General features: G+C 41.3%; 1 protein-coding gene across 1 annotated transcript in view; it reads left to right on the top strand.

Annotated features, from left to right (window-relative positions):
- The window catches only part of CACNA1F (calcium voltage-gated channel subunit alpha1 F), a 365,125-nt gene that overhangs the window by 170,813 nt on the left and 167,530 nt on the right, over window positions 1-26,782 (top strand). The window contains exons 13-14 of the mRNA XM_053695830.1: window positions 14,751-14,911; window positions 25,474-25,699. Of these exons, the coding sequence (XP_053551805.1) occupies window positions 14,751-14,911; window positions 25,474-25,699 (387 nt within the window). The remainder of the gene's footprint in view (window positions 1-14,750; window positions 14,912-25,473; window positions 25,700-26,782) is intronic.

Here is a 26,782-nt window from a genome sequence, read left to right as displayed (position 1 = left end):
TGGATACTTTGTTCTTGTTTAACTTGGATATCTTCTATATCTGATATCCTATTTTCCGCCTCTGTTAATCTTGTTATAAATTGTTCGGTTTCTGCGGATAGTGCAGCTACATCTTGCCTTATTCGTTCATATTGTGGTAATAGTAAATTAGCCACTTGTTTGGATATTTCAATTATATCAGCAGAGCTAATGCCTGAACTACCTGCATCCATCCTAACTTCTGTACTAGTCTCTAGACTATTTCTAGTTGGTTTTTTTTTGTCTTTATTTATGACAGGCATTTCCGGTGAACATTTACATGCAAATCTAAGAAGTATAAATCCTAGATTAGACCTTTTTTAACCTCAGACAGAGGGGCATATTTATCCCCCGTATTTCCGGCAAGCCTTCAGGAGTTATAACAGAAGTTATGAAGCAGCGGTCTAAAGACCGATGCTCCATAACCTGTATGCCTGCTCTGAGGCAGCGGACAGAAATCGTCAGAAATCAAACTGATCGAATACGATCGGGTTGATTGACACCCCCTGCTACCGGCGGATTGGCCGCAAATTTGCAGGGGGTGGTATTGTACCAGCAGTTCACAAGACAGCGTATGCTGTCGTCATTTATCGATGTGCAGCGGACATGATCCGCTATATCGGATCATGTCTGCTCGCACCATAATAAATATGCCCCAGAGTGTTTAGTCTGAAACCAGAAGCAGAGATCAGCGATTTTACATTTTTAGATCATGCATTAATATAGCTGAAAATGACCTGGGGAGAAAAAATGAATGATATAAAGAAAAGCTATAGATTTCCTAAGTTTCTAGCATCCAATTCTAAATTTAAAAACTGGCTCATTCAGAAATGGTACATTTATAAAAGACAATCAAGCATATATACATAATCATGAGATTTTTTGGGAAGCCGCTAAAGCGGTTCTTAGGCGAGAAATAAGAACATACTATTGGAGAAAAGAGGTTAATATAAAATAACTGACTATCTCCAGGCATCTGTAAAACAGATATAACCCATATATCGGCTCTCCAAACAGAATTGGGATAGGTACACGAAAGCTAAGTTGAGTGGGAAGTTGTCTTGGAACAGAAAAATACTTTAAATGAACTTAGAAACAAAGCTAGATTTTACAGATATGGAGATAAGATAGGTAAACTCTTAGCTAAATATGTAAATTCGAAGGTAAAACAGAACGTTATCAAAAAGATCAAAGTGGGTGACAATGTAATATTGGACCCCAAAACAATTTGGGAAGAATTCTTTAACTTTTTTTAAAAATTATATTCCGCTCCAGAGGTAGATATTACAAATAAATCGATATTTTGGCATGGGACCCATCTTCCCTTTCTTAAAACCGAAAATCTCCAATTTATAAATGCTCCAATCTCAATTTTGGAAGTACAACAAGCTATAGATAATATTAAACTTAAACGCAACAGGTCCAGATTTACTACCTGGGGAATTTTATAAAATTTTTAAAGGAGATATAGGCCCATATTTATCAAGCTCCAAATGGAGCTTGAAGGGCCATGTTTCTGGCGAGTCTTCAGACTCACCAGAAACACAAGTTATGAAGCAGCGGTCTAAAGACCGCTGCTCCATATCCCTGTGCGCCTGCTCTGAGCAGGTGGACAGGAATCGCCGGAAATCAACCCGATCGAGTACGATCGGGTTGATTGACAGCTCCCTGCTGGCGGCTGATTGGCCGCGAGTCAGCAGGGGGCAGCGTTGCACCAGCAGCTCTTGTGAGCTGCTGGTGCAATGTTAAATGCGGAGAGCGTATTGCTCTCCGCATTTAGCGAGGTCTTGCGGACCTGATCTGCTTTGTCGGATCAGGTCTGCAAGACCTTTGATAAATAAGGGCCATAGTCACTACTTTAACGGCTTTATTCAATAGGTATTTCTCAAAAGGAGAAACCCCTTCTCGATATTTTGCTGAGTCCTTAGTAAGATCCCTACTTAAGGAGGTGTTAAGAACCTTAGAGGTTCAGGACAATAAACCAGCTAAAGTCAAGCAGGTACAAAAGTTGAAAATTATCTTTAGACATAAATCTAAGGCACCTGAGACCTTTCCTATTCCTTCTCTGGTCTCTGAGATAATCTCAAAGGATTGGGATAAACTAGGAGTTCCTTTCTCCCCTTCTAATTTTAAGAAACTTTTCTCTGTTCCTGAGGCTAATCTGGATTTATGGGGGTCTATACCCAAGGTAGATGGTGCTATATCTACTCAAGCTAAGAGAACTACTATTTCTTTGGAGGACAGTACCTCCTTCAGGGACCCTATGGATAGAAAACGCGAAGGTTATCTGAGAAAGGCCTTTTTACAGACAGGACTGCTATTTCAACCGGCTGTAAGTATTGCGGTTGTTGCTGGCATGGAAGCCTTTTGGCATGACTCTATCAGAACTAGTCTCTGTGGAATTATCCTTAGAGGAGATCCAGGAGTCTATTAGATTCTTGAAGACTGCAAATTCTTTCATCTGTGATACAGTCGTTCAGATTATTTGCAACAATGCAAAAAATACTGCTCTAGCTGTAGTAGCTAGAAGGGCTCTTTGCCTAAAGTCTTGGTCTGCATATGCTGTCGGCATTTACAAGAACTGCTTGTGCAATCACGCCCCCTGAAGATTTGCGGCCAATCAGCCGCTAGCAGGGTGTCAGGGTGCCAGGAATCAGACTGAGACGAGAAGTGCAAAAATAATCACACCTTTATTAATTACAAAGAAATAATAAAAAGTCCACAAGTCAAATAACAAGCCATGAGTCAAAGCCAGAGCTGGTAGTCAGACGAGCCAATTCAGGAGCCAAAGCGAGTAGTCAGACGAGCCGAGTCATGAACCAGGAGGGATGTCAGACAGCCAGATAATACACAGGAACAAGAACTCACAAACAGGTCTGAGACAACGCAAGGGCAAAGCATACTGAACAGATAATAAGTGATGACATCACAATTCTGAGACTGCAACCTGTCTCACACGGATGATGTACAACAGTCTGGCCATAAGAGGGCGTGCAGGAAATGAGCAGCATCACACACTCTGCACCAGATTCAGCAACAAAAGGTAAGCAAAATGGCTGCAAGCAGCACATGGCAAACAAAGCAGGGAAAAAACCCTGACAGTACCCTCCCCTCAACGACCCCTCCCCCGCGGGAGGACAAAAGGCTTATTGGGGAAATGGGCATGGAAGGCACAGAGGAGGGCGGGAGCATGAACATCAGAGGAGGGAACCCATGAACGCTCCTCTGGACCGTAGCCCCTCCAGTGAACCAAATACTGTAAGCGGCCCCTGGACATACGAGAGTCAATAATGCTGCTGAACTCATATTCTTCATGGTTGTCAACAGATATAGGACGGGGACGAGGCAACACAGTGGTAAACCGATTACAAACCAATGGTTTCAAGAGGGAGACATGAAAAACATTGGAGATGTGCATTGCAGGAGGAAGGTCAAGAGCGTAAGCCACAGGATTCACCCGTCAGAGTATTTGAAAAGGACCAACATAACAAGGAGCCAGTTTATTGGAAGGCACACAAAGGTTCAAGTTTCGAGAGGACAGCCAAACCCTCTCACCAACCTGGTAGGAAGGTGCGGGCAGACGCCTACGATCAGCCTGGAACTTTTGGCGCTGCATAGAACTATGAAGGCAATCCTGAATCTACACCCACATGGAACGGAGTTGCCGGAGATGCTCCTCCAAAGCTGGAATACCCTGAGATATGAATGAATCGGGCAACAAGGATGGTTGAAACCCATAATTCGCCATGAACGGGGATAACTGGGAGGAAGCATTAATAGCACTATTACGAGCGAACTCTGCCCAAGGTAACAGTTCAGATCAATTATTGTGGTGATCTGAGACATAGCAACGGAGGAACTGTTCCAGAGCTTGATTAGACCGTTCCGCAGCCCTATTGAATTGAGGGTGATATGCAGAGGAGAAGGAAAGCTGGATCCCCATTTGAGCACAAAAGTAATGACAAAATCTGGAGACAAACTGGCTACCCTGGTCCGAGACTATCTCCTTGGGTAACCCATGTAAACAGAAGACCTCCCGGGCAAAAATTGAAGCAAGCTCCTAAGCGGTAGGCAACTTCTTCAAGAGAATGCAATGTGACTGTCAGGTTAGGTAATGTCCAGAAGAAGACCCAAATGCTAGGGCGAACTAAAATAACACCCTTGCACTCTGAGTTTAATACAGGACGTGACCCCACGACAACTTCTATAAAACAAGGTACTCACGATATGGAGCAGTTTTGGTCTGGGTCCTCTGGAAAGAGTAAAGTTAATCTTGATAGTTGCAGGTAAAACTTTAGAATAGGGTACCAAAAACAAACAGTCAATAAGGAAGGATTAGGTAACTTGACAATAAGGCACTTTTGAGGGTTAAGCTCAGCGTGGTCAATGAAGCAGAGTTTAGCAACTTGTAATCTGGCAGATTGTGGGTTAAGCAGTATAATAGTCTTATATGCAGAGTTTGGCAACTTGTAATCAGGCAGTATGAGGGTTAAGCAATAGCGTAGTCGTATATGCAGAGTTTGGCAACTTGTAATCAGGCAGTTTGAGGGTTAAGCAATAGAATAGTCTTATATGCAGAGTTTGGCAACTTGTAATCAGGCAGTTTGAGGGTTAAGCAATAGCGTAGTCGTATATGCAGGGTTTGGCAACTTGTAATCAGGCAGTTTGAGGGTTAAGCAATAGCGTAGTCGTATATAAAGGGTTTGGGAACTTGTAATCAGGCAGTTTGAGGGTTAAGCAATAGCGTAGTCAGTCAGGCAAAGGTTCAGGAACAGGTAACTACAAAGCAAGAGTACTCACAAAAGCCTCCGGAAAGAACAAACAATCAGGCACCGGAGGATTGAGAGACTTTAGGATAGTGGTAAATGTGCAAAAGTTTAGTTCGAAGATTCTCAGGAGCAAAGCACTTACCACTAGGTTTCTCAGGAGGTGCATTGGTTTGTGCAGCCAGGATCTCCTCCCCCAAGGGAGAAGTCAAATTAGTACGTATGGTAGCCAAAATATGATCAGGAGGTATAACTGGAGTAGATAGAGACTCCTTCTTGGACAGAGGTGAAAATTGTCGAGAGAGGGCATCAGCCCTAACATTCTTACTACCAGACAGGTAGTAGACCACATAATTAAACCGAGACAAAAATAGCGCCCATCTGGCCTGTGGGGGCGACAAACGTTTTGCTTCAGATAGATAAGTTAAATTCTTGTGGTCAGTAAGAATGAGCACTGCTATGCTAGTACCCTTGAGAAGATGCCTCCATTCCTTGAGTGCCAAAATTATGGCCAGTAATTCCCTGTCGCCAATTTCATAATTGCACTCCGCTGGAGACAATTTCTTAGAGAAGAAACCGCATGGATGCAAGGAACCGTCAGGCGTAGGATGTTGAATCAAGAGGGCACCTACTCCAGTCTCAGACACATCGACCTCAAGAACGAAAGGCAGGACAGGGTTAGGATGAGCCAGTACTGGAGCAGCAGCAAAGGCAGTCTTAAGACTATCAAAGGCCTTAATGGCAGTAGGTGACCAATGGGGTGGATAATTCTTTTTACGGGTCATGTCTGTGATAGGTTTGACCAAGGAAGAAACGTTTTTAATAAACTTTCTATAGTAATTGGCGAAGCCCAAAAAACGTTGAATAGAGCGAAGACCAACTGGGCGAGGCCACTGCAGAACTGCAGACAACTTGTCAGGATCCATGGAGAACCCTGCAACAGAGATCACATAACCTAGAAAGTTTACTTGAGTCTGATGGAATTCACATTTCTCGAGTTTACAAAACAGGCCATTTTCACGTAGTCTCTGAAGTACCCGTGTGACATTAAAACAATGAGCCTCAAGTGTGGGTGAGGATATGAGGATGTTGTCTAAGTACACCACAACACACTGTTGCAACATATCTTGTAGGACATCATTAATAAATTCCTGAAAAACAGAAGGAGCATTACATAGGCCAAAGGGCATTACAAGATATTCATAATACCCGCTCCTGGTGTTAAATGCTGTTTTCCATTTGTGGCCTTAATCCTAAAGAGATTGATCACTCCTCTCAAATCAAATTTAGAAAAGACCGTAGCTCCCTTGAGGCGGTCAAAGAGTTCCATGATGGCCGGAATAGGGTAAGCATTCTTAATGGTAAGACGATAAAGACCCCTGTAATCGATGCATGGTCTCACAAAGAAGAAGCCAGCCCCTGCAGGAGAGCAGGATTTACAGATGATCCCCCGTGACAGAGCATCAGCAACATACTCCTCCATAGCACAATTCTCCACAACAGAGGGTAAACCTGGCCCCGAGGAGGAATGACTCCCGGTTGCAGGTCTATGGCAAAATCGTAAGACCGGTGAGGAGGCAACGTACCGACACAAACCTTGTCAAAAATGTCTAGGAACTCTCAGTACTCCTCTGGCAATTGAGATACCGAAGAAGTGCACAATACCTTGACTGGTTTCCGAAGACAAGTGGAAATACATTGCGGAGACCATGACAAAATTTCGGACCTGCGCCAGTCGAGACTGGGATTGTGCTTTTGGAGTCAGGGATAACCCAGAACAACTGGAAAATGTGGAGAGTTAATCACCTTTTACTGGAGGGTTTCAAAATGGAGAGCTCCAACAGCCATGGATAACGGAGCGGTTTCGTGAGTAACAAGTGCGGGCTGAAGGGGCCTGCCATCAATGGCCTCAATAGCAAGCAGAACGGACCGAGGCAATACAGGAATGGAGTGCTTTGATACAAAAGCACTGTCAATGAAATAGGCCGCAGCACCAGAGTCAACAAGAGCCTGGGTGACTATGGAGGAGTCCACCCAGGAAAGGACAACCGTGACCAAAGGTTTCTTCTTTAGCGGTTCCGGGGACAAGAATAAACCACCCAAGGTCTGCCCCCGACAGGACCTTAGGTGGGAGCGTTTCCCGGCCATGTAGGACAAGACTTTAAAAGGTGGCCCTGTAACCCACAATAGAGGCAGAACCCCTCCCTCCTACTAAAGGCCCTCTCGCCACGGAGAGAAGCATGAATCCCAACTGCATCGGCTCAACAGTACCTGGTGACTCGGGACCAGGAGACATGGGTGGGAAAGAACATGTAGGAGACAACGGAACAGGAGGCTTCTGCAAGTGCTCCTTGAAAGAGGGCCTCTCTCTGAGTCTGATGTCAATTAGGATCAAAAAAGACACCAATGCCTCGAGATTCTCTGGTAAATCGCTGGCAGCAACTTCGTCTTTAATCGCATCAGAGAGCCCATGAAAGAAGGCGGCAACAAGGGCTTCATTATTCCAACCTACCTCTGCGGCAGGCATACGGCACTCAATGACATACTGAGGCAACAGATCTCGTACCTTGCTGAATGGACATGAGTCGTTTAGCAGCAAAGGAGGAGCAAGCTGGAACATCAAATACCCTTCGAAAGGAGGCCACAAATTCAGGGTAATTTGAAATCACAGGTTTATTAGTCTCCCACAAGGGATTAGCCCAGACAAGAGCTGTGTCAGAGAGTAACGAGATGAGAAATCCCACCTTAGCTCTGTCAGAGGGAAACGCCTGAGGTAACATCTCAAAGTAAATGCCAACCTGGTTCAAAAACCCTCTGCACTGAATAGGATTGCCTCCATATCGCTGAAGTAGAGGTGCAGAACTGGACATGCTCCTGGTAGGACTAGGTGCAGCAGCGTAAACAGGAACAGCCATAACTTGTGGGACACTGTGGTCCAAATGTGCAGTGCAAATCAGCAGGGTTTGCAGGGCTAGTGCAAATTGATCCAAGCGGTGATCCTGTTCACCCATCCTGGAAATGATGGTAGGTAAAGGTGGATTATTAGCACCATCAGGATTCATGGCCCTTGCATAATATCAGGGTGCCAGGAATCAGACTGAGACGAGAAGTGCAAAAATAATCACACCTTTATTAATAACAAAGAAATAATAAAAAGTCCACAAGTCAAATAACAAGCCAGGAGTCAAAGCTAGAGCTGGTAGTCAGACAGTAATCAGCAACACGTTTCTCAGCCTGATGAAACGGCCCTGTGTGGCCGAGAAACGCGTTGCTGATTTTAAGGACATTTTAAATAAATTGTTTTTATAGTAACTCGTTGGAGTGGGTCTCCTTTTTACCCTCCTATTCTAACCAGCAATTTCCAGTGTTCGTAGTGTATGGGACACCTGTTTTGTCTACACTGTTGCTATTCAGCTAATTCGGAAGCTCGGAAGAAAGGTGTGTGTGCCTAACGGATCGTGATTGGCCAGATGACTCACGTGACTGTTGCACGCCATTGTTTGGTCTTCCGGGCGACAGTTGAGGTCCCGGTCTGTGTTACTAGGCACTGAAATGAGATAGAAAACACACAGCGCCCACCGAATCAAGGTAGCTTTTTAAAAAATTTATTATGCGCAAGAAATAAAATATATACACTTACAAGATTGTAGTGTTATAGATGCCTTTAAAAGATTATATTGTCAGCAAGAGTCCGTCCATCCACAACCAGCTGATAAGCTTAGAGTTCCGTATTCAAGGGCTGCTCACACAGTCTTGCCGCCTCAGCTGTTCTCCCACAACAGCGTGTGATGTTCTGCACAGAGAGCGGCTTGTATACTTCCACTTAGCTTACAAGAAAGAAGGGCCCTGGAGAAATTATCTAAAAATACCAACCTTGTTTTTAGGCAGGCAGATAAGGGTGGTGGCCTGGTTATACAGAACAGGACAGAGTATTTGAAGGAGGCATTTACACTATTAAATAGTAAGAACACATATAAAATATTGTCTGAAAATCCCACTGATAAATATAATAAGGAACTATTGATTCTACTAAATAGGGCAAGGAATGATCAGATTTTAAATGAGGTCGAATTCCGGTTCATTTTTTAACCTAACCCAAGAACTCCCATATTTTATCACCTGCCAAAAATCCACAAGGACCCAGTGAATCCCCCGGGGAGACCCATCATTTCAGGAATTGACTCCATTACGGACCATTTGTCTAAATATATCGATGGGTATTTACAACCTATTGTCAAAAACATCAAAAGTTACGTTAGAGACACTATGGATGTCATAAATAAATTTGAGGGCTCTCTGTGGACTGCTGGGTCCTTGTGGATTTCTTGTGATGTGTCAGCATTGTACACATCTATTCCCCATCAGAAAGGTATTAAGGCTGTGGCCTCCCATTGTGCTAGGACAAATATGATGGAAAAACAGGTTGATTTTATTATAAAGGGAATACAGTTTATCCTGGAGCATAATTATTTTTTGTTTGAAAAACAATTTTATAAACAACTGGAGGGAACAGCCATGGGGACCACCATGGCTCCCTCATATGCTAATATATATATGGGGGAGTATGAAGAAAAATATATATGGTCCAATAATCCCTATCTGAGAAATATAAAGAAATATTATAGGTTTATAGATGACCTATTATTTGTTTGGGAAGGGGATGTCGAGGAGGCGGAAAAATTCGTTGAACATCTAAATTGCAACACATTTAATTTAAAATTTACTAAGGTGATATCAGAAAACAGTATAAATTTCCTAGATCTAACTTTATACATAGGGAATTCAAATAGAATTTGTGTCAAGAATTATAGAAAAGAAACAGATAGAAACAACTTTCTTAGTGCCAACAGTGGTCACCTAATGAGGTGGATTCAAAATGTACCGTTAGGTCAATATCAACGCCTCAAAAGAAATTGTACTGAACAATCCGATTTTGTTAGAGAAGCGGATATTTTAGCAAATAAGTTTAGGGATAAAGGGTATAAAGAAGAATGGCTAACAAAGGCCATGAAGAAAACTGACCAAATACCCCGGGAACAGTTATTAATCCCAAAAAATAAGAATAACAATAAAACAAATAGTTGTGGAGATGAACCCTTATTTATAACAACTTATTCTGAGGGGTCAAACCAAATTCGCAGAATTCTTAACAAAAATTGGAACATTTTAAAACAAGATCCAATTCTATGCCCTATATTAGGGGAAAAGCCTAAATTAGTTTTTAGAAAAAATAGGGATTTAAAATATTTTCTAGCACCATCAAAATTAAAAGAAATACAGAGAACTGTCCCGAATCCAAATTGGTTAACTCCCGAACAGGGCATGTTTAAATGCAGGAAAAAGGACTGCAACATGTGTCCACATGTATTGCAGTCCAAAATATTCTTTAATGCAAAAGGTGATACTAGCTATGAGATGAAATATAGGTGCACTTGTGAATCAACTTATGTAGTGTACCAGCTAGTTTGTCCATGCAATAAAATCTACTTAGGTAGAACAAAAAGGAAAATAAAAACCAGATTTTGGGAACACAAAAATAATATTAAAAAAGGAGTGGTGAAACACAGTGTAGTGGATCATTTCAGAGAGTTTCATTCCAGTAACCCTGAAGAACTAAAGATCACAGTCATTGACTGGGTTCCCCACAAAGTTGAAGGAACTAATCGCCTTACAAAGCTAAGAAGGAGGGAGACCTTTTGGATTACGAAGTTAAAAAGTCTCCATCCAATGGGCCTTAATATTGATTTAGACTTAGCAGCCTTTATATGAACATTTAAAGTTAGGGTTGCAAGTTGCCTTTATATATACAATACATCTCTGAGAAAATAATAAGTACATATTTTATATGGGTTGGGAACAAAAGAAGGAGGAACCAGTGTGTCCGCAATAATAATTTTTTAAAAAACCATTATTTAAATATGACACATTAATTGCAGGTTTTTACAGCTATAAATATATAATTTTTTTAATTGAACACAGGCATCCGTTTTAGTGGAATACATAGATTAAGTTAGTTTTTTATTGTGTGAATATATATGTATATGACAAGTTTTTAATGGTTTGTCAAAATTTTATAAAGAGAAAAGGGGCATTAGGACCCAGTAGAATTATATACCTGTACCGGGGTTGGATCTGGGGACAGGTAACATCCGGTTTAGGATGTTAAAGGTCGGACATTGTGTTCACGTTGACAGTCAAGCAAAGGAGAGAGAAATACCCCTGAGGAAGTTTGCACGCTTGCAAAAGAAACGCGTTGGGTTAAATAGGACAAAGCATTGAAGTGTCCTGAAGCACGTTATCCCAGCGTTAAGCTAAGTGGAAGTATACAAGCCGCTCTCTGTGCAGAACATCACACGCTGTTGTGGGAGAACAGCTGAGGCGGCAAGACTGTGTGAGCAGCCCTTAAATACGGAACTCTAAGCTCATCAGCTGGTTGTGGATGGACGGACTCTTGCTGACAATATAATCTTTTAAAGGCATCTATAACACTACAATCTTGTAAGTGTATATATTTTATTTCTTGCGCATAATAAATTGTTTAAAAAGCTACCTTGATTCGGTGGGCGCTGTGTGTTTTCTATCTCATTTCAGTTATTATACCTTTGTCGGACGAAAGACATCCGGTTTACACACTAAGCAGCAACCGATCAAGTGCAGGAAATGAAAGGAGCTTCAATATTCTTTCAAGGTTCAATATAATAGCATATACTATCTGGACATTTTTTATGGACATTATTGGTTAAATTGAATATATATATATAATATTGTAATTTTTATTCAGAACAATACGTATGAATATTTTAACCATTTTAACCATTTTAATGTTATTATAGATTTTAAAGACAGATTGTCCCACACACACAAAATAGGTAGTATAAAACGGATATTTTAATCTATAAACTAGAAAAACTAAATCTTATATTTCTAGAAAAAATCTTCTGTGCACAGTCGGGCAGGGGAGATAGACTATTGCAGGGAGCGCTGAGATTTAACATTGGGTTAAAATTGTGTTACTAGGCACATCGTGGTGCCGCTCTGTTTGTAAGTATTCCATCTGCCTGCTACCTTAATGTGTTGCCGGTTAGTGAGGATATCACCCTATGTTTGACGCCTTCTTATCTCTACTATAGATCTCCTCCTCGAAAATGTATTCTTACCTGATAAATACATTTCTTTCTTCGTAGTGAGAGTCCACGAACCCGTCCAATTTTTTATGGTGGTGGCAGTCCTTTTTTGCATCTCTGTAACCTATTATCTTTCTTACTTCTTTTCTCTCTCCTCGGCTATACGCAATACTGGGTGGGAGGGATGCTTGAGGTTCTGGTGTGGGGTGTCTTTGCTTCTTCCTGGTGGCTAGATGATGTGGTTCCCAAGAGTAAGGTCTCGTGGACTCTCACTACCAAGAAAGAAATTAATTTATCAGGTAAGAATACATTTTGTTATCTGAACATACTATGGCCCCTATTTATCAAAGTCTGGCAGACCTGATCAGACAGTGAGGATCAGGTCCGCCATACATCGCTGAATGCACGCCGCCCCCTGCAGACTCACGGCCAATCGGCCGCCAGCAGGGGGGTGTCAATCAACCCGATCGTACTCAATCGGGTTGATTTCCGGCAATGTCAGGGTTATGGAGCAGCGGTCTTTGTGACTGCTGCTTCACAACGGAGCTTGATAGATAGGCCCCTATATATATCTATGTCTGTATATATTCATATAGATATATTTTTCAAAATAATAATTTTATATTTTTATATACAGTATATATATATATATATATATATATATATATATATATGTTTATATGTATGTTGAAAAATAAAAAGAACATTTTCTTCTATGTAAAGAACATAGGAATGTAAAGTATTCCTAACACCTTCAGGTTTAGCACAGTTGATCTAGCCCAGTGTCGGGTTAGCTGAGCGCGAGCGATAACTGTAGTGCACCCCATAGAAGTCTATTGAGAAAAGAAGTTGTCGCAGTCGCGATATCTGAAGTCCTGAAATTAGCGTTGCCTCTTTCATTTGAACGCTAACTTTTTATTTTCAGCTTGTAATATGCAGCCACTCTAATTATTTAATTTGAGCACAGTTAGCACGCAAGCAAAAAAAAACTTAGTTCGACACTACCCCAAAATAAACTAGGCCAATGAAACTAGTCATACAGCTAAGGGAGTTAGATTTTTAAATGTTTTCAAAGGATAACTTCTTGTCACAATTAAAACTAGGAATAAATCTATATTGGATTTAGTGCTATCAAACATAGAAGACAAAGAACAGTTGAGTAACCGTGATCATAACATGGTCATGTTTTAAATCACTTTCAATAAGCAGTGTTATAAGGGTTCAACAAAGACTTTTAATAAGAAAGCTACTAAATTCAATGATTTAAGGAAATCGTTAAATAACATACATTTTGACAAAGTATTCTCTAATAAAAATACAGAGGATAAATGGATAACATTCAAAACTTTGAAAATAAATACAGGTAGCCCTCAGTTTATGCCGGGGTTAGGTTCCAGAAGGAATGTTCTAAATTGAAACCGTTGTAAATTGAAACCCAGTTTATAATGTAAATCAATAGGAAGTGAGGGAGTTAGGTTCCAGTCCCTCTAAAAATTGATATAAGTAACACCTAATACATTATTTTTAAAGCTTTGAAATGAAGACTTTAAATGCTAAACAGCATTATAAACCTAATTAAATAATCACACTACAGACTGTATCATCAAACTAAGTTTAATGAACAAAAACATTTTTTTATTTGCATTTTTCTGCAAACAGTTCTCTGCATTGTTAGCATGTTATATAATATTGGGTCTGCACCTATTTTATACATTTCAATTTGGACTAATTAAGTTAGGCACCCTCACCTCAAGAAGCTGGACAGGAAGATAATAGGGACATGGCTGCTAGATCTTGTTGCATTGAAAGCTGCTTGATAGCTAAGGTCTGTTCTGTGTACACAGATTAATTTCAGTCTGCTAAGCTTGCATAACTTTGCTGCAACACAAGCGGACAGCTCCACCTACTGGCTATTTTACTTAGTGCACTGCTTTTCAATGCTTTTCAATAGCTGTCATATGACTGAAAAAAAAGGTTGTTATTCTGAAACGGTGCAAATTGAACCGGCTTAAACCGAGGGCCACCTGTATACATATCAACAAATACCGCACAGTTATAAAAGTAAAAGAAATAAATCCAAGATAATGTGGCTAAATAAACGTGTTAAGAGAAATTAGAAAAAAATGTAAGCCATTTAAATATTTCAAAGAAAATATTACAGACCCAACATTCCAAATATATAAGGAATGTAACAAAGCATGCAACAAAGCAATCTAATCAGCAAAAATGAAAGATTAATTGCAAAGGATTCTAAGTCAAACCCTAAAAAGTTTTAAAAGTACATAAATGGCAAAAAGTCTAAGAAGTAAAATATAAGTACATTCATATGTGTAAAGGGTAGCATGATTAACAGTGACAGGGAGAAGGCTGAGGTACTAAACCAGTTCTTTTCTTCAGACTACACAAGAGTGGAGCAAATGGGAGATACTTTGAAACAAACTAGAACTTACAAGCCCATAACATTTACTGGGTTATCTCTAGAGGATATCAGGAAAAACTGGGATAATATTAAGGTAAATAAAACTCCAGGCCCAGATGGAATACACAAGGCAGGGAGCAATGAGTAGTAGTAAACAGAACATGCTCAGACTGGACAAAGGTAATCAGTTGAGTCCCCCAAGGATCAGTACTGGGCCCTGTTCTTTTTAATATTTTTTTTATTAATGACTTGGCGCAAGGATTAAATAGCAACATAACCAAGGAGCTTTTCATGGGTTGTGATGCTGAGCTGCCAAACAAAATAAACTACTTGTAATACATGGTTTTCTTATGTAGATATTTTGTAGTGAAGCTTATATATGTCGAGCTAATATAAAAATGACTTTGATGCCTTCTTCACCAGCCGCAGAGTGAGACGCTGGAACAGGGCGTTCAGAAGGAAATGCCGCCTCGCTGTAAAATCTGTCACCTTTTACTGGATAGTTCTGATCCTGGTTTTCCTCAACACCCTGACCATAGCGTCCGAACATTACCAGCAGCCGGACTGGCTAACTGAGATACAAGGTGAGTGAAAGAACAAGAATGGGGTTTGTGTTAGAGCGAAAGCTTTTAAACTGCACTGATTCTGGCTAAGGTACCACATCACAAGGATAAGCAGTTGCTCAGAGGCGGGACTACGGCAAATTCTAGCTTAAAGGATTAATGTACTGACACAGCAAATTAGTGTATAACCCCCTCAGCTCAGCTAAACATTCAGCACCATGTACAGTGGTCTGTAAGTGGCAAGCTGCGTGCAACCGGTTCAGGCTGTACTCGCTTCTGCATACGTGAGGGAGAGGTTCCCTAACTGTATCACTTAAGTAAATGACAAACACTTAAAGGGACAGTGTGCTGTCATTTTTTTCTCCTTTAATGTGTTCGCAGTAATCCATTTTACCTGATGGAATGTATTAAATTGCTTACAGATAACTCCTTTATCTTGATTTTGTCATTTAAAATAACTGTTTTTGCATGTTGTATCCCCACCAATACCTAATCTTTCAAAGTAAGTACTGGTTAAAGAAAAGCTATGCAAAAAATTAATGTTTTTAAAAAAATACTCTCCCAGAGGGGGTTGAACAAAGAGGTGCTAAAATGTTAATTTCCCATTGCTGTCTATAGGGGCCTGATTCTCTAAAGCTCTCTGGCCTGGTGAAATTCTATAAGATGTCTCGTTGGTATTATAAGGCACCTCAGAGATTGTTTTAAATGCAATTTTTACTTTGGGAGCTGTGTATCTCATTAAGAGGAGTTCACTAATATTCTTTATGTGAAGAAAAGAAACTTACTTTATAATATAATATAGTGCTTAGTACAATAAGCTGATGATTTTTCTCAATGCCGATGAGATTTTGAGAATGAGACCGTAAGTATTGGGCTGTCTGTGGTTAGAGATATAAGATAAGGAGGATTTTGTGAAAACAAAGAAGGATAAGCTAATGAAGCCTGCTCTCCCTGCAAGCTCAGCCCATATAATGGGATTGTGGTCTCATTTAGCAGAAACAGTCATGTCATTCAAAAATGGTAAATGATGAAGTAATATATATTAAAAGGTGGCAGCAGTATATAAACTCTATTTTGGCTTTTTGCCTTTGTTTCGACATTAGCAAATGTATTTTCCCTTCATTTTAATAACTGCAATGAGTATTTTTAAAACATACTTGCTAGCCTGCATTCAGCAAGATAAAGCCACAAGACTATGTGGCATATTTATCAAGCTCCGTAAAGACCACTGCTCCATAACCTGTCCGCTGCTCTGAGGCGGCAGGCAGAAATCGACAGAAATCAAACCGATCGAATACGATCGGGTTGATTGACACCCCCTGCTAGCGGCCGATTGGCTGTGAATCTGCAGGGGCGGTATTGCACCAGCAATTCACAAGAACTGCTGGTGCAATGATAAATGCAGAGAGCGTATGCTGTCGGCATTTATCGACGTGCAGCGGACATGATCCCCAATATCGGAGCATGTCCGCTCACACCATCATAAATAGGCCTATATACATATACTAACATACAAGATGCGCCCCTGTTCAGCCCACTCATGAGACTCTTTTTACAATAAAATGTTTAGAAACACTTAAACATTTTAAATCCTTATTATGAGTTTAAATTTGTTTTTGTATTTTACAGTGTTACACGTTTTTCCATTTAAATAAGACTTTTGTCTGCTTCATTTAAGGACAACTGGGATTAGGGGCAGATTTAACAACGGCTGAATCGCCCCTAATCGCCCTGTTTCCGCGTGAGCCTACAGGCTCGCCGGAAACAGGAGTTAGGAAGCAGCCTGATTGTGTATGATCGGGTTGATTGACATCCCCTGTTAGCGGCTGCAAATCTGCAGGGGGTGGCATTGCACAAGCAGTTCACCAGAACTGCTTGTGCAATGTTAAATGCAGACAGCGTATGCGGATCATGTCCGCCAGACATTGAAAAATTGGCCCCATAATGTAAATTTTGCAAGGGTTTTTAACACCTATTTGGCTGTGTATTGTTTATACAAGGTTTTTATGTGTAAAACCATTGTGACTTGTACAACCCACATTCAATATGTTTTTGAAGTCCTGTACGTATGTATATCGCCATCGCATACAAATATATGTTACGCCCCGTAGCGAGATACACAGCTAAATTGCCATTAGATCAGAGTTTCTCAACGCCAGTCTTCAGGACCCTTAATCAGGCCAGATATTCATTATATCTTAACTAGAGCACAGGTGAAATAATCAGCTGATCAGTAACCATGGTTACTAACCTGCTCTAAGATATTATGCATATCTGGCCTGCTAAGGGTCCTAAGGACTGAAGTTGATTGTAGCAATGACGGATTGTTTTAGATCATCTTGCTTGAGCGGAGAACTTTAACTCATTGGGCCCCTATTAAGAAGTGTACAACTGATTCTTTGGTGTAACCAGGGCTGGGTCCAGATTTGATATCTCGCCCTGTTCACACCAAAAGGAGGAGCAGAGTGCTATTGTGTGTCACTGATTTATTATGAGAAGCTTTTCTGCTCACTCCCTCATTGTAAATTAAAGGGACAGTCTAATCAAAATTAAACTTTCATGACTCAGATAGAGCATGCCATTTTAAACAACTGTACCATTTACTTTTATCATCAAATTTGCTTTGTTCTCTTGGTATTCTTTGTTGAAACCTAGGTAGGCTCATAGAGTGATTTCTAATCCCTTGAAGGCCGCCACTTATCTCAGTGCATTTTGACAGTTTTTCACAGCTAGAAAGTGCTAGTTCAGGTGTGCCGTATAGATAACATTGTGCTCACGGCTTTGGACTCGGAGTTACCTAGGAGTCTGCTCTGATTAGCTAAAATGCAAGTCTGTCAAAAGAACTGAAATAAGGAGGTAGTCTGCAGAGCTTAGATATACGGTAATCACAGAGGTAAAAAGTGTATTATTATAACCGTGTTGGCTGTGCAAAACTGGGGAATTGGTAATAAAAGGATTATCTATCTTTTTAAATAATAAAAAATCTGGAGTAGACTGTCCCTTTAAGCTTCCTGTGAACATTGGGAAAATCAGTTCAAACACAAACTTCTCCTAGTGTTGCCAGGCTGTCCAGTATATAAACGCCTAGATTGCGAGTTTTGCGCTAAACAGGGTGTGAAAATAACGCCAAAAAAGTTGCGTTATTTCACTCTCCATATCGCTGCCATTACGAGTTACTGAAAAGCCTCCTTGTGCTGTGCGTTATGGTGGGTTAAGCTCCATACCGCACAAAAGCCAAGGGCTGAGTTTACGTGCTCGTGCACACTTTCCCCCATAGACATCAACGGGGATAGAGTGTTAGAAAAAAAAAGTGCGGAATGGAGATCCATTGATGTCTATGGGGAAAAGAAAATTACGTTTAAACCTAACACCCTAACATAAACATCACCGACACTAATAAAAGTTATTAACTCCTATTCCGCCGCTCCCCAACATCGGAGACACTAATAAACACTATTAACCCCTAACCCGCCGTTCCCCCGACATCACCGCCACTAAATAAATTTATTAACCCCTAATCCGCTGCTCCCCGACATTGCCGCCACCTAAATAAACCTATTAACCCCTAAACCTCTGGCCTCCCACATTGCCGCCACTAAATAAAGCTATTAACCCCTAAACCTCCGGCCTCCCATTTCGCTGCTACTAAATAAACCTATAAACCCCTAAACCTTCGGCCTCCCACAACGCTGCCACTAAATAAACCTTTTAACCCCTAAACCGCCGGCCCCCACATCGCAAAACACTACATTAAACTATTAACCCCTAAACCTAACACCCGCTAACTTTAAATTAAAATTACAATATAACTATATTTAAATAAATAAAAAAATTTACCTGTGAAATAAAAATAAACCTAATTTAAAACTATGAATTAACCTAACATTACAATTTTAATAAAATAAAAAAAACTACCAATTGAAAAATCTAGATTTCAAATTTAAAAAAACCTAACACTACGAAAAAATTTAAAAAATCTAAAATGATAAAAAATAATAAACACTAAATTATGAAGAACAAAAAAACACTAAGATTACAAAAAATAATAAACGAAAGGATCAAAAATAAAACCAATTGCACCTAATCTAATAGTCCTATAAAAATAAAAAAGCCCCCCAAAATAAAAACACTCCCTAGCCTACAATAAACTTTCAATAGCCCTTAAAAGGGCTTTTTGTAGGGCATTGCCCTAAGTTAAACAGATCTTTTACATGTAAAAAAAACAACTAACCCCCCAAAATAAAAAACCTAACTCTAAAGAAAACCTAAGCTACCCATTGCCCCTAAAGGGGCATTTGTATGGGCATCAGCTCTTTTTCACTGCCCTTAAAAGGGCATTCAGCTCTTTAACAATTGCCCAATGCCCTAATCTAAAAAAAACCCCACCCAAATAAATGAAAAAAAAGCCTAACACTAACCCCATAAAATCAACTCACGGTTCCTGAAGTCCGGACATCCATCTTCATCCAGGCGGCGAGAAGTCTTCATCCAGGCGGCGACACCTTCATCCATCTCGGAGATGTCTTCTATCTTCATCCCGGCAACGCGGAGCAGAGCTATCCTGGAAGACATCCTGCGCGGAGAGTACTCTTCATACGGTCACCACCGTACACTGAAGTTGAATGCAAGATAGCCGTTTCAAAATGGCGTACCTTGCATTCCTATTGGCTGATTTGATTCTTCAAACTCAAATCAGCCAATAGGATGAAAGCTTCTGAAAATTATATTGGCTGTTCAAAACAGCCAGTAGGATGAGAGCTACTGAAATCCTATTTGCTGTTCAAATCAGCCAATAGGATTTCAGTAGTTCTCATTCTATTGGCTAACTTGAATTTTAAGAATCAAATCAGCCAATAGGAGTGCAAGGTACACCATTTTGAAACGGGTACCTTGCATTGAATCTTCAGTGTACGGCGGTAACCGTAAGAAGAGGACGCTCCGTGCAGGATGGCATCGGCTTCCAGGATAGCTCCGCTCCGCGCCGCCGGGATGAAGATAGAAGACGCCCCCGGGATGGATAAAGATATCGCCGCCTGGATGAAGACTTCTCGCCGCCTGGATGTAGATGGATGTCTGGACTTCAGGAACCGTGAGTAGATATTCTGGGGTTAGTGTTAGGTTTTTGGGTTTTTTTTAGGTGTTTTTTTTTATTAGGGCTTTGGGCAAATAGTAAAAGAGCTGAATGCCCTTTTAAGGGCAGTGCAAAAGAGCTGAATGTCCTTTTAAGGGCAATGCCCATACAAATGCCCCTTTAGGGTCAATGGGTAGCATAGGGTTTTTTTAGGTTTTTTATTTTGGGGGGTTGGTTGGGTGTTAGGTTTTACTGTTGGCTGGGACTTTTTATTTTTTTTTACAGGTAAAAGAGCTGTTTAACTGAGGGCAATGCCCTACAAAAGGCCCTTTTAAGGGCTATTGGTAGTTTATTGTAGGCTAGGGGGTGTTTTTATTTGGGGAGGCTTTTTTATTTTTTTAGGGCTATTAGATTAGGTGTAATTTTTTTTAATTTTGATAATTTCGTTTATTATTTTTTGTAATCTTAGTGTTTTTTATTTTTCGTAATTTATTGTTTATTTTTTTTGTAATGTTAGAATTTTTCTTCATAAATGGAAAGAGTCCACAGTTGCATTCATTACTTTTGGGAAATAAGAACCTGGCCACCAGGAGGAGGCAAAGCCACCCCAGCCAAAGGCTTAAATACTCCTCCCACCTCCCTCATCCCCCAGTCATTCTTTGCCTTTCGTCCCAGGAGGTTGGCAGAGAAGTGTCAGAAGTTTGTTTTTGTCTCTTATGGAGGGTAGTACTCTTCGACATGAGACGGAGGTTTTAAGTAGTCCTATCAGTCTCTCAGTGAGGGCTTGGATGAAAGTTAGAGTCCGGAGATGCAGAAAGAGTCTTTCTGCAAAACCATCCCGACTCATTTTACCAACTCCACAAGCAATTGGCGTTGTCAAACTTTGCTTCGCTGCCTGCTTTCTGATTCAGATTCTTCGTCCTGTGAAGAATGTGAATTGGCCCCATTGATTCAGGTCAGTCAGTTATGTTCTTTAGGCCGTCCTAGAGCACCTTGTTCCTCGGGCTTGGGGATTCAAGGGACTGCTGAGCCATCCGCCTGGGGGGCCCTGTCCTCCAGGAGGCGAGTTCCCTACCGCTCCCTACTACTACACATGTGGGTAACCCAGGTTATGTGTTTCCCTCCTCGGAGGGTGGATTGTTCCCCCCTGAGGTTGTGGCACGTTTTCGCTTTTACATACTTTTGGCGCTTGCGCGTCTACAAAGTCCAGATGTTTATTTGCGATTGTGCTCATGCCCGATTGCCCCAGGTCTCTCGGCCACTGGAGGGCATGTGCAGTTCCCTGCGGGTGTAAATGTTCCTAAGTGTTTGCTTCTATGGAAGTTGTTCGGGACACGTTAGTCCCATGTTTGTCTATTTTTCTTCCTCCCTCTCTGAGGGCGGATTTAGCCAGCTTGGCAGTTATGACCCTGGTTGCAGGCTGGTCCTGCTTGGGTTCAGATCTTCTGTCTCACGGCTTAGTCAGACACGTGGCACCTATTATACTTTACTGGTCAGGTTGGAGTGCTGAGTGCTCTTAGCATTATTTAGTTTTCTTGTTATTTGTTTTACAAGTTTCAGCTAAGCATTCTCAAGAGGACTTGTGGGTTTGTGTGGCTCTTGGGATTGTTTCAGTCCTAAATAGCTGTTTCTCTGGTGACTGGGTCAGTGAATTTTGCTGCGTCATTCTCTGTTGCATCCGATACCCTTGGAACCTAGAGTATTCCTTCCCACATGGTGGGAAAATTAGAGGGTTTAGCGCCTCTTTTCCACTGGTTGGGGCAGTGTTGCTTTAGGAAATTGTCCTATTTGGACTTATTCCTTTAGTAGTACTTCTTCATTGAGACCTCTTGTATGTTTCTCCTTGCATCACCTTCGGGGGACTTGGATTCCCTTCGGGAATTGGTTGTTCCTTTTTGGGACATTAGACAGTGAGGTCTTTTTGGGCTCTGGTTAGGGGTCCTTTCCCCGGTGTTGGGAATGCGCTGCATCTCCTTCTTGGGATAGAAGAGGTCCTAGTGGTTTTCCACTCATATGGTTCAGGTATCGCCATCCAGGTGGCATCCAAACCCATGTTTTTCTGACCTCTGACTTTGAATCTGAGGTGATGTAGAGGCTTGATTTTGCTCTGTTTGGGTGACTTGTCCTCACTGTTCCCCTTGTGTCTGGAGCTCTTGGATAGCTGGACAGCTAGTTCAGCATACTAATGCTCTGTGGCTTCTGCGTTTTCACTTTGGGGATCCCGCTGTGGAATGTTACCGGACCTTATGATCCTAGGACTGGCCTGGGGGTTCCAGCTTCCGGGGTACTTGGACTTAGCCCTTGTTCTGGCTGTTCTGTTTTACAACTTTTCCAGATTTGCTGAGAGCCGGGGCTCCTTGGAGCTTGACTTGTGCCGGACGATACGGTTCCCTTGGGACACACAACTAACGTGACCTGATGGTGGGCTTTCCTGCCTCTGCCTAGAAATCGGAAGGTTTGTGGTTGCTCAGCTGTCACTTTTTTGCCTGGTATGTGTGCTAGCACGATGGTGTTTTAAGGGGTTCTTCTGTGTTCTGCAGTGACGTGGCCTTGTGTCCTCTTGGTTCTTCCTATGACTTCCTGTCTTATGGACAGGTGTTTATCAACGCTCTCCTCTTCAGGGGGCTTGGTGTCCTACTTACGGAGGTGTGGTTCCTTTTTTAGGGGCCTCTCCTGTGTTCGGGAGGTTGGAGAAGATGTTTTATCTTGTTTGGAGACTGGTCTGCTCTTTGAGTTGTTCCTTTCCATCTGGGGAGCTGCTGGCTCCGCATTGAGACTTAGTCGGTTGGCTTTGCTAGATCCCTTGGGTCTATCGCCTGCTCGATTGTCTTTAGGTTGAAGTGGCTGTGTCCATTCTTCCACCCTTTTGGGGACTGGTCTTGGGGTTCCTTTTGGTTCCCTTGCTTTCAGATCTGCTGCTGCTTGGGCTGGTCCGGCTAGGTGTAGGATCTGAGATCTGTTGTTCTTCCTCAGGTCTTGGGGGTGACAGTAGACCCTGTTTTTTGAGGTTCTGTGCCTATCCCCCTTTGTGATCTGTGAGTGGGCTTGGCAGCCTGGATTGCCTGGAGAGTGTCCTCTGTCTTGGAGGTTGGGCAATCTGCTATTTGCTCTGCCGTTTCTTCCTTACGGATAGTGTTTTCTCCGTGTCTTCCAACGGATGGCAGCGTATTACCGGACTCAGATGTTTATTTTTGAGTTTGCTACTTGTACTTTGCTGTTGGCTCAGTCTTTGAGTTTTGACGACTTTGTCTTCAGCTGTCTTTTCAATGCTGTTGCTCGATGTTTGGGAGATGTTTCTTATCCTTGATGATGCCCGGTTGCTCCTTGTGGTTTGGGCGTTGTCTCCCCTTGTTCTCGGGATCCATTCGAGTCTCTGTGGACTTGGCCTTCCTTTGAAGGGGGTCTTTCCTTTATGAATTTTGTTGTACCTTTGGGTATCCCTTTGGCTTACCCTTGTCCTCTCCCTTTTGGGGATTTTGGTACTGTACTCCTGGAGGAGTGTTGGCTCAGTGGGTCTGTTTGCGGTCTCTAGTTAGGCTTTTCGGACTATCTGCGAGTCAGTGTCCTTGGGGCCTTTTCCTTCTAGTTTTTTTGCCCGGCTCTGACGAAGCGGGGTTTGGTTGGGTGGTGTTTTTTTTTCAGGCCTGGTGCCCTCAGAATGGGCCACCTATTGTACCCTCCCGTTTTTGCATTCAGTGTCCTCTATAGCTTGGGTATTGTTTTCCCAAAAGTAATGAATGCAGCTGTGGACTCTTTCCATTTATGAAGAAAAACTTAAATTATGCTTACCTGATAATTTTCTTTTCTTCAGATGGAAAGAGTCCACAGCTCCCCACCCGTATTTTTTCTGTGGGGCGTCTTTGTTATTTATTCTTCTGGCACCTTTTCACCCTGGTATTTCTTCTACTGTTCCTTATTCCTCGGCAGAATGACTGGGGGATGAGGGAGGAGTATTTAAGCCTTTGGCTGGGGTGTCTTTGCCTCCTCCTGGTGGCCAGTTCCCAAAAGTAATGAATGCAGCTGTGGACTCTTTCCATCTGAAGAAAAGAGCAGGAGCGAGCTGCACTGAGTGTAATGGCGCGGTCGGGCCAGGCTGTGACTAGACAGCTGGCCAGATGCGCTCTGTGATAAAAACAGACCCGCTCAGAAGAGCACAGAGAGCGGATCTGAAAAACAGTCTTTTTTTAATAAAAATTCACAGGCAATATTAGACTGCATAAAGCTAGCACTTATATAATGTTATATAATTCTGCACTATGTGCCCTTTAATGTTTATTTTTATTAGAATAGTAAGGTTAGGTTAATTTATAGTTTAATGTTAGGTTTATTTTTATTTCACAGGTAAGTTTTTATTTATTTAAATATAGTTATATTGTAATTTTAATTTAAAGTTAGGGGGTGTTAGGTTTAGGGGTTAATAGTTTAATTTAGTGTTTTACGATGTGGGGGGCCGGCGGTTTAGGGGTTAATAGGTTTAGTTAGTGGCAGCGATGTGGAAGGCCGGAGGTTTAGTGGTTCATAGGTTTATTTAGTGGCGGCGATGTCGGGGAGCAGTTGGTTAGGAGTTAATATATTTAAATAGTGTTGGCCATGTGGGTGGTGGCAGATTAGGGGTTAATAAATTTTAAATAGTGTTTGCTATGCGGGAGGGCGGCGGTTTAGACGTTAATAGGTAGTTTATGGGTGTTAGTGTACTTTGTAACATTTTAGTTAGGAGTTTTGTGAAACATTTTTGTTACACAAAATCCATAACTACTGGTCTCAGATGGCGGTATGGATCGTTTCGGTATAGGCTGTAACGCAGGCATTTTAGCCAAACTGCACAACCTGTAATACCGGCGCGATGGAAATCCCACACAAAAACGTAATTTTTTTTTAGTGCGGAATGGACGTTGCGTTACAGGCTAAAATGCTTGCAGTATAGCTATACCGACGCGACTCGTTAAAAGCTGTACCAAACAGTAACGCAAAACTCGTAATCTAGGTGATACAAAATTACTTGACAATTAAAGTCCCCTGAGTGTTAGTTAACGTTAAAATGCCCCCTATGCCTCTATGCAATACAAATATGTTTTTAAATAAGTTACATTGTGCATACACTAGTATACATGATACTGGCAGCCAATGAGGGTTAAAAAACAACAGTTTTATGTGTCACGGGCAGTCTTCAGGGAATCAAATCATCACTGTGTTTGTATGTTACTGGCACTCAAGGGGATAAAATGATTGTTCATTTGTGAAAATATGCATGGTGAGGTCATGGATGCAGACTAAGGAAGAGTTATTGTGTGACTACAACTCATGTCCAGTCACCCATAGGTAGTCCCATATTTATGTAGAGAACAACTGGCAGCCCTATCTGTGAGGTTAGCAGCCTCCTCAGGTGCCTAATGCTGATGATATCTGGGCTTTTAGTATTTATTACATTATATTTAATCTAAAGAAACTTTACCTTGTAGAATTAGGATAAATAATTTGAGGTTTGTAACTGTCAGCTCATTGCTGGGTTTAGGTTATGCCAACAAGGTCCTGCTGTCCCTCTTCACCCTGGAGATGATCATGAAGATGTACAGCCTAGGTCTACATGTCTACTTTATGTCCTTCTTCAATCGGTTTGATTGTTTTGTGGTGTGCGGTGGAATCCTGGAGACTGTGCTTGTGGAGTTTAACATCATGTCCCCTCTGGGCATCTCTGTGCTACGCTGTGTGCGACTGCTGCGCATCTTCAAGGTCACAAGGTAAGCAGGGAATGGAGCGGCTCATGTGATGTCATACTCTGCTTGTTACACTGTATCGCTAAAGTGGGCAATAATATTTGTTATATCACCATTGGGCAGTAAAATGTGTTATATCACTACTGGGCAGTAAAATGTGTTATATCACCATTGGGCAGTAAAATGTGTTATATCACTACTGGGCAGTAAAATGTGTTATATCACTACTGGGCAGTAAAATGTGTTATATCACCATTGGGCAGTAAAATGTGTTATATCACTACTGGGCAGTAAAATGTGTTATATCACTACTGGGCAGTAATATTTGTTATACCACTACTGGACAGTAATATTTGTTATACCATCACTGGGCAGTAATATTTGTTATACCACTACTGGACAGTAATATTTGTTATACCACTACTGGACAGTAATATTTGTTATACCATCACTGGGCAGTAATATTTGTTATACCACTACTGGACAGTAATATTTGTTATACCACTACTGGACAGTAATATTTGTTATACCATCACTGGGCAGTAATATTTGTTATACCACTACTGGACAGTAATATTTGTTATACCATCACTGGGCAGTAATATTTGTTATACCACTACTGGACAGTAATATTTGTTATATCACCACTGGGCAGTAATATTTGTTATATCACCACAGGACAGTAATATTTGTTATATCACCACAGGACAGTAATATTTGTTATATCACCACTGGACAGTAATATTTGTTATATCACCACTGGACAGTAATATTTGTTATATCACCACTGGGCAGTAATATTTGTTATATCACCACTGGGCAGTAATATTTGTTATATCACCACTGGGCAGTAATATTTGTTATATCACCACTGGGCAGTAATATTTGTTATATCACCACTGGTCAGTAATATTTGTTATACCACCACTGGGCAGTAATATTTGTTATATCACCACTGGACAGTAATATTTGTTCTATCACCACAGGACAGTAATATTTGTTATACCACCACTGGGCAGTAATATTTGTTATATCACCACTGGGCAGTAATAATTGTTATATCACCACTGGACAGTAATATTTGTTATATCACCACTGAACAGTAAT

This window comes from Bombina bombina, chromosome 12 (genome assembly GCF_027579735.1).
Source record: "Bombina bombina isolate aBomBom1 chromosome 12, aBomBom1.pri, whole genome shotgun sequence".
Taxonomy (NCBI): Eukaryota; Metazoa; Chordata; class Amphibia; order Anura; family Bombinatoridae; genus Bombina; species Bombina bombina.
This window is presented reverse-complemented; position numbering and strand designations above follow the sequence as displayed.